Source organism: Leuciscus leuciscus (assembly GCF_965113295.1).
Source record: "Leuciscus leuciscus genome assembly, chromosome: 5".
NCBI classification, from domain to species: Eukaryota; Metazoa; Chordata; class Actinopteri; order Cypriniformes; family Leuciscidae; genus Leuciscus; species Leuciscus leuciscus.
Genome location: NC_138729.1, coordinates 53,905,384 through 53,918,519, shown reverse-complemented (window position 1 = coordinate 53,918,519; position 13,136 = coordinate 53,905,384). Strand labels below are relative to the sequence as shown.

Genomic DNA, 13,136 nt, shown 5'->3' with positions numbered 1-13,136 from the left:
TCTGCGAATTTCACTCCCCTTATTTCTAAGATTACATCCAATATTCAAAGATGGGGTAACCTCCCTCTTTCATTAATCGGCAAGATCAATGTTGTTAAAATGAATATTTTACCAAAATTTCTTTTTTTATTTCAGTCAATTCCTCTTTTTCTGCCAAATATTTTTTTTGACTCGCTTGATAAGATAATTTGTTCTTTTATTTGGGGTGGAAAATCACCTAGGATTCGTAAAACTCTACTGCAGAGATGCAGACTTAGTGGAGGACTTGTATTACCTAATTTTTTTACTTACTATTGGGCAGCTCACATCCATAAACTTTGCTACTGGTTAAAATCCCCTGGATCCTCTTGGTGTAAATTGGAACTATCATCCTGTAGGGGATCTTCTGTACCTGCTCTACTTTATTCCTCTTTACCTACAAAACCTTCTCTATATACTGATAATCAAGTGGTTCTTAACACACTCAAAATCTGGTCTCAATTTAGACGACACTTTAAATTTGTAGATGCATCTTCCTTGGGTCCTATGAATAACAACCATTTATTTCCTCCATCACTTTCGGACTCGACATTTTCACTGTGGTATGACAAGGGTATTACACAATTTAGAGATTTATATGTAGATGGTGTCTTTGATAGTTTTACCAATTTGTCATCTCGCTATGAACTCCCTGTTACACTATTTTCAGACTCGCAACTTTGTAGCTAAGTGTTTCCCTAATTTCCCCTCTTTACCTCCAGAGCATCGGTGGGAAACCATGCTTTCATTTGTCCCTCATCACAGAGGAATCATTTCAAAGTTGTATGACATTATCTTAGCTTTTAGCGACCACTCAAATGACAAACTTAAGTGTACTTGGGAAAGGGAACTGGGAATACAAATACATGAGGAGTCCTGGGAACAGGCCATAGAGAGGATACGTTCTACCACCTCTTGTGCTCGTCTTGGACATATTCAATTTAAGGTCTTACATAGGGTAAATTTTTCTAAGCTTAGACTCCTTGTCATCTTAGCCACATGTTTTTTTTTTTTTTTTTTTCTGATTTTAAAGATTTCTGGGTGGGTTATTTTAATATTATGTCCTCTGTTCTTGGGGTAAATCTCCAACCTTGCCCTCTGATTGCTATATTTGGGATTCCTGACCCCTCACTTGCACTTAACTCTACAAAAAAAAAGGACATCATAGCTTTCACATCCTTGCTAGCAAGACGCTCCTTATTGTTACGTTGGAAGTCTGTTAAATATCCTTCTATCTCCCGATGGCTCAGAGACATCATGTATTTTTTTAAACTTGAGAAAATTAAATACACGTTGAGAGGATGTACAGTAAATATTTTCCATAAATGGCAATTCACTAATTTAGTGGTACTACCCAATTGAATGTGTGCCTGTTATTGTTGTACTGTTTGTATTGCATAAATAACCAGTAATTTGTGTGTTGGTCGTGGTGAGCTGAGTGGGGGAGTGGGTGGGGGGTTGTTCATTGTTTATTACACGGTAATCTGTGATCTAATTTAATTATTTTCTCCTACATTCTTATCAGAGAGTTTTTTTTATTTTATTTTTGTTTTTTTATGTGTGTATATGTGTCCGTGTACATATGCATATATGTTTAAAAGGAAAAATAAAGGAGGGGGAAAAAAAGGATAAATTGTATCTGTGAATGAAAATGTTGTATTTTTGTATCTCAATAAATAAAATTAATTAAAAATTTTTTAAAAAAAGATTAATCTTTATTAAATTTATACAGTGAACATGGTGTTATTTTACATTTAATTATTACATTTAAGCACCTGAAATTAATCTTATTTGGAACTTTGTATTTATTCATGCTTGTAATTTATGTATTTGTTCTTATTTTTTTACTGACTGTTCACTTGCCTTTAATGATGTTTGAACATTATTAGTTAGGCTAGTAGTTTTCGCCGTGGTATCGGAGTGTTTAAAGTGAGGATTAAGTGAGGAAAATTAATGGAAAGCAAAGTTACTAATTTTTAATCGTTTTTATTTAAATAATCTTAATGATAATTCTCAAGGATCCAGTATGAATTAAAGAGAACATTTCTGGTTTGTGTTAATGATAGGGCTTTGGTACATAGGACAAAAAGAGACTAGGACACTGCTTTAAAGAGATGTGGTGCTGTGATGGAATTAAACATGACAAAACTGAAACATCTCGGTTACGTATGTAACCCTCGTGCCCTGAGGAGGGAATGGAGATGTTACGTCAGTGACTGACGAAATGGAGGTTTCGCTTAGAAGCTTATCCCCTTCGAGTTCTTACAAAACGAGCCAATGGCAAAACAATGCCATGGGTCTGCGGAATTTGCATATTTTGCATAGTGCAACTCCGCCCCATCGTGTGGGTATAAAAGGAGCAGCGCGGCAATCTCGCATTATGTTATGCTGAGGAGCCGCGACTGAACTCCTGGCTGTTCCACTGGTACAGCGGTTGTGGCAGGGGGACGTAACTTCTCCGTTCCCTCCTCAGGGAATGAGGGTTACATACATAACCGAGATGTTCCCTTTCATTCAGTCACTCCGAGTTACGTCAGTGACTGACGAAATGGGGGTCCCAATTCAATCACGGCACAGCGGCTGTCTTCCAGTGCTCTGCGCAAGTCTGAGCTCCCTGTCGTGAGACTAGCACGGACGAAGGGCTAGGCTTAACGCAAGAATACCAAGGTACACTAGGTGGCATATCCCAGTTGGAATATGTAACAGCGCATACCCGTAGGGAGGACTTAAAATACACATATGACCCGAGTGCGGGATGCATGTGGAAAATTCTGAGGTATCCAGCCCGCAGGTGGAATGTTTCAACCTTGAGATGGCAAGAGGTCTTGCCGAGGGAAATACACATGCTCGGTGGAGACTGACCGTGGAAATACACATGTGGGGGTTGCCCAAGCGGGAAACAATGCACATTGAAGCACCTAGCCAATCACGAGGGCTGACCAACAGGGCATGCACTCTGGTGACGGCATCAACACTGCAGGAGGAACTCAGGGTCTGAGGAGAACTCATCTGAGTGAAATAGAGCACGTATCCAGTCTGTGAAGTGGAATGGCACAGAAAGCGATGACAAAGTAGGTCCAACTTACTGGCTAGAGGAAGCGAGTACATGAGAGGACACTGGCTCTACCCGGAGATTATAGAATCTCACGAAAGTGTTGGGTGTCGCCCAGCCTGCAGCTCTACAGATGTCTGTTAGCGAGGCGCCATGCGCTAAGGCCCAGGAGGTAGCCACACTCCGGGTGGAGTGAGCCCTCACCCCTAGGGGTCATGGTCGACCCTGCGTCTGGTATGCAAAGACAATGGCGTCCACTAACCAGTGAGACAACCTTTGCTTGGAGAGAGCCTTTCCCTTCAGCTTCCCACCAAAACAGACAAAGAGCTGGTCTGAGGTCCTGAAACACTGCATTCTGTCTACATAAGCATGGAGAGCGCGTACTGGACAGAGCACAGGACCTGTGCAAGGAGGCTCACTGGGGGAATGAATGAATGAGGCATTTATATAGCGCTTTCATATGTACTACTATACACCCAAAGCGCTTTACAATCATATCAGGGGATCTCTCCCCAACCACCACCAGTGTGCAGCATCCACTTGGATGATGCGACGGCAGCCACAGTACAACGGCGCCAGTGCGCTCACCACACACCAGCTATAGGTGGAGAGAGGAGAGAGAGTGATAGAGCCAATTCAATGTAAGGGGATTATTAGGAGGCCATGATTGGTAAGGGCCAATGGGTGGAATGTGGCCAGGACACCGGGGTTACACCCCTACTCTTTACGAGAAATGCCATGGGATTTTTAATGACCACAGAGAGTCAGGACCTCGGTTTTACGTCTCATCCGAAAGACGGTGCTCTCTGACAGTATAGTGTCCCAGTCACTACACTGGGGCATTAGGACCCACACAGACCACAGGGTGAGCACCCCCTGCTGGCCTCACTAACACCTCTTCCAGCAGCAACCTGGTTTTTCTCAGGAGGTCTCCCATCCAGGTACTAACCAGGCTCAGCCCTGCTTAGCTTCAGTGGGCAACCAGTCTTTGGCTACAGGGTGATATGGCTGCTGGCAAATGCCGGGAAACGCATACTTGCGGAGGCCCCGCGGTCAGCTGTGCGCTAGTGCATCCTCAGTCAGGGAATAAAACCAGTGGCAGTGGGAAGTGTCTGGGGAGGCAAACAGATATACCTGTGTGTCGCCGAACTGTTCCCAAATCAGCTGAACTCCATTCCTCAGGATGTGGCCGAAATCGTGAGAGCTCTTCGGCTGCATGATTCAGCTCTCCCGGAATGTAAATGGCTCGAAGCGACCTCATATACTTCTGACTCCATAAGAGGAGATGGCGGGCAAGTTGCGACATACGGCGGGAGCGCAGACCACCTTGTCGGTTGATGTACGCTACTGTCGCTGTGCTGTCTGAACGGACTAGTACGCGTTGGTCCTTGAGCAATGTTCGAAAATGGTGCCGAGCCAAACCTACTGCCAGCAACTTGAGGCAATTGACATGCCAAAGGCGCTAAAGTCCTGTCCAGGAGCCCGCGGCAGCATGTCCATTGCACATGGCACCCCAGCCCGTGGCAGAGGCATCTGTTGAGACAACAACATGCCTGTACACTCGTTCTAAGGGCACTCCGGCTGTAGAAAGGAGAGGTTCGACCACTGGGTGAAGGTCTGATGGCAGGCCCGAGTAACTGGTACTCGGAGCGTGCCCTGTTGCCAAGTAAGCTGCGCGTACATGGTGATCGAGTCGATTTCCATACCGAGAAAAGAGATCCTCTGCACGGGGGAGAGTTTGCTCTTTTCCCAGTTGACCCAAAGGCCCAGATGGCCGAGGTGCCGGATCACCAGGTCCCTGTGTTCGCAAACCTGCTCTCAAAAGTGAGCTAGAATCAGCCAGTCGTCGAGATAGTTCAGGATGCGAACCCTGTATTGCCGAAGTGGCACAAGGGCTGCCTCGACGACTTTCGTGAAGACGCGGGGAGACAGGGATAGCCCGAATGGACGTACCGTGTACTGGTATGCCTGCCCCTCCAAAGCAAACCGAAGAAACGGTCTGTCGAGGAGGAATGGAGACATGAAAGTACGCGTCCTTCAGGTCGATCGCTGCAAACCAATCCAATGGACATTCAAAAATGCGTTTGGTGGCTGTCAACATCTTGAATGGAAGCCAGTGAAGGGTTCGGTTCAAGATGCGCAGGTCCAGGACTGGCCGTAACCAACCGCTCTTCTTGGGTACAATGAAGTAGGGGCTGTAGAAGCCGGACTTCATTTCGGCTGGAGGGACAGTCTCGACCGCACCCTTCGCCAGTAGGGTGGCGACCTCCGCATGCATGACAGTGGCATTGCCACCCACCATGGTATAGCGGACCCCGGAAGCGGCTCATTTTGTAAGAACTCGAAGTTGATAGGCTTCTAAGCGAAACCCCCATTTCGTCAGTCACTGACGTAACTCAGAGTGACTGAACGAAAGGGAACTAAAGATTACTTTGAAAACTGTATCAAGAAACTCTGAGACTGTACTAAAGTTCAACAAGTATGCTTTTGATCGACACCTTTATAGAAAGCAGGTTACATTGCATTCAAGGTATAGATATTTCATGCGTTCATCCATGACCTTTGGGTTTCTATAGCACCATGAGCAACAGGAACACAATAAAAGTCATAGTTCACCTTCTGAAGTTAAATGACTGAATGTGGTCAATCTTTAGCCAGTCTTTTTATTACAGAGAGCAAAGGTCTGTTTCTATCTCAGCTCGTTCAAGTATGTGTTAACATATGCTATTACACACGACTCAAGGGTAAGTGACTCTAACAATCATATCTATAAAGTTTTTCCTTTTCTTTAAAAAAAGAAAGAAAACAGTTTCATTCAGTTCACCTTAAGTAGTGCATACATGTGATATAATAGAGCTGGTTCAAAATGTTCAATGTTTGGTCAGGTTCAGAAGATATTATCCATGTTTATCATTTCAAACAAGTAATCAAAAAGAATACATCTTTAAAGAATCCAAGTTCTAAAATAATCTGAACTACAACAAAAATAAAAAGCTGAAGTTTAATGCTGATTATGAGTCAAAAATCCTAAATGCTACCACGACGTTAGGGTTAATGCTATTTAATATTTATATATGGTGAAGAAAAAAAAGAAAAATATTTATACATCAATTGTGTTTGACATTTCATTTTCATAATCAATTCAGCACGACACTGACATCATTTGAAATATAACAGAACAAACAACAACCCAACTGCAGATGATACACTAACCCAGTCGTGTCAATCAAGAAGGATGGGTGGAGCTTTACAGCAGAAGAGAGGAATATAGAAGAATATACTAATATAGACTTAAAACACATAAACATGTGCATATCCAACAGGGCTTAGTGAGCGGTAGTAGAGGAAACACAAAGGACGTTTATAGGAAAGACGAGTTGAGGAGGAAAGCAGAGCAACAATTATCCTTAGAGAGTCTTTATAATCCAGAAATAGGAAATAGGCCAACATCACTATTACAACAAAAACTGAAACGAACATATTTATATTGAAGATGTGCGGATTCAATGAAGTGCTACAGTATATTACTTCAATTAAGTGCTATATTCAATGAAGAAGAACTATATTAGACATAATTCTATAACGATCACTTATAAAAGTGTGTCAGAGTACCTTGAGAATCACACATGACCACTAGTGCACTAGAAGCTCTACAGCCAGCCTGTGTTCACAAGAGAACGATGAGGCATATCCTAATTCTGCTGTAAAGCAGCTCTAAAAAGACAACAGTGTCATTATTCATTTACATTACATTTACCAGACGCTTTTATCCAAAGCAATAGAAGCAGTTAAACTAAAGTAGGACAACAATATGCAAGTGCTAAGACCCTTCTCTGTTTAATCTAACACAGTACATGTTCATTTTTTATAAAAAAAAAAATTTGAATAGAATAGAAGAGAAAGTGTTAGTATTACTGGATCAAGTGCTGTCAAAAAAGATGTGATTCAGATCAATTCAGTTCAATAACTGTGTAAAGTTCATCGATATGAAATGAGTTGAATTCATCTACAACATGCAATACTGAAGACAATAATGTCATTATTCAATGCAATGCAAGAGTGATGCATCACAGCAACCACTGGAGAACACTGGAGAACACTGGGAGACTGTGCCGGATAAACATGATGATCTGTGTGTCTGATGGCAGATAACAAACACAAGCAGAGACACGGGACATCAGATGCTGATAGGAGACTGACTCTTCTGCACAAAGATCCTCTTTGTGTGACGCTCATGAAGAGGGTTTTTACTCTCGAGAAGCTTCTCTATCTCACCACAGACAGGATGGTTTATCGAGAGCTCTTCTCTTATACAGGGTTTGGGTGAGTGTGGCTGATGCAGTGCTGTTGTCATCACAGGTGTGTGTGTGTTCGGAGAGATCATGACCGGGACAGAAGTGTGTGTGTTCTGGATGGCAGGCGTTCTGATGAGCTCACAGGTGATCGCACTGCAGGTGAGAGCTTCAGGCGTTGCTTTACAGTGAATTATATGAACATTTTCTATATCAGTCACTGTCTAACAATAAGGCTTAGACAAATCATAGAGTAAACTGTGGAGAATTCCATGTAAAATACAGTGAAAAGAGAGAATCTGCAGTGAAGAGTTACACTCCGTTAACCTTTGTGTTCAGGTGGACATGAACAACGCATCTCTAACACGCATTCCTACAGGGAAACCTACAAACCTCACCGAACTGATCCTGAGCCATAACTCCGTTGAGATGTCTGACTCGGATATCGAGATCTTACGCGAGTATCCCGGGATTCGGGTGCTAGATCTTTCTTACAACCACATACACTCTCTGCCTGAAGGAGCTTTTGACAGCCTCACACACCTAGAGACTCTTATTCTGAGGGGAAATGAACTGAAAACCCTTAACAAAGACATCTTTAAAGGACTGATAAAACTGAAAAGTTTGGATTTGGAGGAAAATCCGTGGAACTGCTCCTGTTCGCTCACAAGTCTCATCAAACATCTGAACGAGTCTGGCGTATCAGCCGGTGAGAACGAGAGCTTAGGATGTTCTCCATCTTCAGATATGGTGTTTATGCTCTGGCCAACTTCATGTTTGTTTTGTTTGATTTATTCTTCTGCAAAATGTTTGTTTTACAGGCAGAGAAGTGTTTTGTTACACCCCCCAGAAAACAGCTGTACTTGATGGAAACTCTTTCTGCTTAAATCAAGTCCCAACAGTGAAGACTAGATTAGCATCACAGCAAACCACAGAGCAAAGCAACAGCAGTCGCGTCTACAACTCCAGCAAAGGTAAAAACATCAGAAATAATGTGCCTGAACGTCCATACCAACACTTATGACTCATGAGCTCAACTAGCAAATGACCCATAGACATATTAGAGAAAGCCACTGTTACAGTATTCAGGTGTGGATTCTCTTACTGGACACAAACAAGGTAAATAACAAGCGTTGCCGATGTGAAAATTTTTTTCCACAAACCAGAATCAAACACACAGCTGACGTGTCGGTGGATTAGGCCATGGAAAGGAACTAACTGTGTAGAGCTAGCATATTCAAACGCGCATATCTCTAGACTGAACATGTGATAAGCATGTGCACGCCGTCAGCGCTCTCACTGAGTCACATTTTTGAAGTTTACACGGAGATGATCACGTTTTAAAAACTTTTCAACACTTGCATCTTGGAACCTGTGTCAAAGTCTGCGTCCTCGAGCTCCAAACACTGCTGTTGTGCGGATGAGCCGGAGCGCATTACGGGTTTTCTGTTTTCTGTGAGAACGGTGTGTGTTAGCGGCCGCTAAGTTAATCACTATATTCTAGAGCTTTATTCTACAATCTATATTGATAAGAGATGATGAACATGTGTGTGTGTGTGTGTGTCCTCAGGGTTAGGGTTAGAGATGCTGTGTGTACATGATGAACATGTGTGTGTGTGTGTCCTCAGGGTTAGGGTTAGAGATGCTGTGTGTACATCAGTGGTTCTCAATTCCAGTCCTCGTGACCCACTGCTCTGCACATTTTGTATGTCTCCCTTATTTAACACACCTGAACCAGATCATCAGCTCATTAGGAGAGACTGCATGAACTGAACTGAGTGTGTCAGATAAGAGAGACATGCAAAATGTGCAGAGCAGTGGGTCACGAGGACTGGAATTGAGAACCACTGGTGTACATGATGAACGTGTGTGTGTGTCCTCAGTGTTCACTGCGAGTGATGGAGGGACGCAGACGGGGAGCCACAGCTGGAAGTTTCTGCTCGGGGTCGTGGCTTTGACCCTAAGCACTTCTGTCATCATCGTCTGCGCTGTCAAGTCTCCCTCCTGGTACAAACTCCTGTTCAACTACCGGCACCAGAGGCTGTGTGAGGACGGCGAACCCAGCGTGTTCAGCGGCCGCTTCTCTAACTTCAGCCTGGACACGCAGCAGACGGAGACCAGCGCTCAGGAGCTGGAGGAGCTGGAGGACGACGGCTTTATCGAGGACGGCTACATCGAGCCGGGGAACTACAGCCGACCTCCAGACACGGACCGCGAGTCGTGAGCCAGAACTCTATCCACGCGTCTCAGGGCTAGGGCACATTGGTGGACTAATTAAGCTACGAGTTTTAGCATGAACAGACTGTGAGGATCTTTTTTTTCCAGTGCAGTAGTGCAATATTCCTTAAAATATAAAACCAAAAAGCAAATACATGCATCTCAGCATGCTAATACAGTGTGTGTGAACACTGCAAACTTCATGCTCTTCCTCAGTGTTTCTGTCTTGTTTTCCAGCAAAAATATCTAAACATTCTTAAATCAAGATACATTTACTGGAGTAAATAAAAATGAATAAAAATTAACTGACTTCATACTTAAGGGGAAAACAAGTTTATTTTTGGCAGATTTTGTTTCTTGCCTTAAGCAGCAAGTCACTTATTTTGATACATTTCTCAGAAAACTTAATTAAAAACTTTAAGGGGTCTTGAAATGAGAAATAAAATTTTCCTTGAGGTTTTGGCATATAAGAGGTCATCATTTTATAAGAATACCCTGAGAGTTTCAGAACTGAAACCGTCCTTGTTAGTCCAAAATCAGCTTTTATTGTTAGCAGGCCCAGCTAACGACTCATTCTGGAACGTGCCTCTTGATGACGCAGTAAGACAGGAGTAAGACAGTGAAAGACCGCCCCTTGGGGTTAGGGTTATGACGCAGTGAAAGACCGCCCCTTAGGGTTAGGGTTATGACGCAGTAAGGCAGTGAAAGACCGCCCCTTGGGGTTAGGGTTATGACGCAGTGAAAGACTGCCCCTTGGGGTTAGGGTTAGGGCTATGACACAGTAAGGCAGTGAAGGACCGCCCCTTAGGGTTAGGGTTATGACGCAGTGAAGGACCGCCCCTTGGGGTTAGGGTTATGACGCAGTGAAAGACCGCCCCTTGGGGTTAGGGTTATGACACAGTAAGGCAGTGAAGGACCGCCCCTTAGGGTTAGGGTTATGACGCAGTGAAAGACCGCCCCTTAGGGTTAGGGTTATGACGCAGTGAAGGACCGCCCCTTAGGGTTAGGGTTATGACGCAGTGAAAGACCGCCCCTTGGGGTTAGGGTTATGACGCAGTGAAAGACTGCCCCTTGGGGTTAGGGTTAGGGTTATGACACAGTAAGGCAGTGAAGGACCGCCCCTTAGGGTTAGGGTTATGATGCAGTGAAGGACCGCCCCTTTATGAAGAAAACCAGCTTTGATTTTGACATGTAGCTGATCACAGATAGCGATCTCGTCATTGCAACTCGATTTCTGCACACTAACGAATGCTTTCATCATAACTAACAGTGAAAACACAATGTAAGAGATTCGTTGATTATTACGGGAGTTTTGGCACGAGTCCAGAACTCAGTCACTGATAAACACGCGCTGTTTGATTGACAGCTACAGCTATTGTAAACAGAGCATTCTTTGATCGCTTTCTATGTATAATTCAATCAGTTTAAACAACAGATTATTTACACCCTACTAAGAGAAACAATGTGAAGTTGACCGTTTAGTCACTGATTTGATATACTGACAGGACAAGGAACATCTGACTGTAGAAGAATCATTACAATCACTGGTCACAGATCAGGCATTAGCATGGACAGGGTTACTTACATGTTGTGGCATTACTGTCGAGTCCATATCATAAAAGCCTGCAAAGCCTGCGCCGAGTTTGCGACTGATTTACCAAAGAATCCAGTGAAATGTATCGAATAGAAATAATTTTCAACTGAGACATTCACATTGTTGAAAATAAACAACCACACTCCCAGCATTAGGATCCTTGTGAAGGTAATGTTATATTTAGTCCAGCGAGTGACCCTGTGCTCCTCTCACTAACGCCAGTATATAGGCTATATACACACTGTATATGTTTCTTTTATCAAACATGTTTGGGGCCAGTCAAGGGGTAATTAAACTGCATCATCAGTTATCGGTAATGATACGTTGTTTATTATTGCAAATGGTTTTCATTTGTTTAATAAATCTCATTAATGTGCGTTTACACGGAAGTCCCACAGCCAATCACAGCAGTGGGCGTTTACACTGAAGACTCATAGCCAATCACAGCAGTGGGCGTTTACACTGAAGACTCACAGCCAATCACAGCAGTGGGCGTTTACACTAAAGACTCACAGCCAAAAACAGCAGTGGGCGTTTACACTAAAGACTCACAGCCAATCACAGCAGTGGGCGTTTACACTGAAGACTCACAGCCAATCACAGCAGTGGGCGTTTACACTAAAGACTCACAGTTAGGGGTGTGACGGTTATTATATAACCGTGAGACCGACAGTTATAGTTGAACACCGTCATTAGAACTCTATAACCGCCAAAACCGTGTTATTAAAATATTTTTTACAAAAATGTTTTATCATAGAGAATGTTTAAATACTAATTAAAAACAATTGTTAACAGTCTGTGTTATTAACGGTCTACGTCGTTTCCAACTGTTTGATTCTTTGCCAAGTAGGCCTACCCCCTGACGACCGCCAATCATTTGAGATAGAAATAAAAGCTATGACTATGATATAGTGATGTGCCATTATTATGAGATTTATTAAACAAATGAAAAACATTTACATTGCAATAATAAACAACGTATCATTACCGATAACTGACTGGCCCCAAACATGTTTGATAAAAGAAACATATACAGTGTGTATATAGCCTAGATGATGTGTATTACATTTTAGCTCAAAAACAATTGTAATAAAAGATAGGATCATAAGATGCACAATATATCGGGAGACATGGTTTTTACCACTTAATGAAGTTTTGCTTTGTTAAAAGCCTTTCTTTAAAGCGAATTTCATTTTGTAAAAAATTGTATCTTAATTTTAATAAATGTTTCATCAACCAATTGCAAGTATTTAATAAATAAAAAGCAAATATAGCAGACAATATAATAACCGTGACATGGAGGCGCCGGCGCGCCACGTTCACTTGTATTGCATTGTGAACTAGAGCGCATCTCATCGTAAATGAATGAAACTCATACATTAGCATTAAATATCTTTGCTGCATCCTTTCTAGAACAGACAAGGGCTTTCTTGCGGCTCGCATCAGCAGAGCATTGCATCGTCCACAGACCGCAAAACAATCAGCGGATGGCGGGCGGGTGCGGCTTTGAAATTTGGTCAAAAAACGTTGGTGCGGATGATGAGTTTTGTGATGCGGTTGCAGATGAAATAATACCCCATGCGTGTATCTCTATCCATAACAACATTGAACACTACACAAATATTATTATTTTTTTTTTTAATTTAGGCGATTCATTTTCCATAGTGACATAGGATCCAATAAAAACGTTTGTTTTAAAGTAAAATCATACTAACATTATAAAAGTTCACCCCAGGAAACATTATGAAACAATAAAACAATGCAGTTCATGACCCCTTTAAGACTTAGGTAGAACATTTATTAAATTTTTTTGCAGTGAATGCTGTCATTGCACTTTAAAACATAGTAATTCAAAACCTTATTTAAAGATTTTAAAAGCTTGTCAGTGATGTATACAATACTTTGTCCCAAATATCCTAGATTTTTAGCAGATTTAAATATCCTAACCCTAACCCGCTGATTT

General features: G+C 42.5%; 2 protein-coding genes across 3 annotated transcripts in view; one reads left to right on the top strand and one right to left on the bottom strand.

Moving 5' to 3' along the window:
* ift74 (intraflagellar transport 74) overlaps nt 1-13,136 on the bottom strand; it is a 47,813-nt gene that overhangs the window by 29,497 nt on the left and 5,180 nt on the right. The gene's annotated exons all lie outside the window — the stretch shown is intronic.
* Nucleotides 5,685-9,881, top strand: LOC309500034 (leucine-rich repeat-containing protein 19-like). Of its 2 annotated transcripts, none has more exons than XM_082171578.1 (5): nt 5,685-5,814; nt 7,430-7,524; nt 7,702-8,071; nt 8,184-8,336; nt 9,246-9,881. In XM_082171578.1, exons 1-5 carry the CDS (start codon nt 5,700-5,702, stop codon nt 9,584-9,586), a joined length of 1,074 nt encoding a protein of 357 aa, XP_082027704.1. In that variant the 5' UTR covers nt 5,685-5,699; the 3' UTR covers nt 9,587-9,881. The 2 variants fall into 2 exon arrangements, with proteins under 2 accessions (XP_082027704.1, XP_082027705.1); XM_082171579.1 differs by having other exon boundaries at nt 5,777-5,814; nt 7,387-7,524.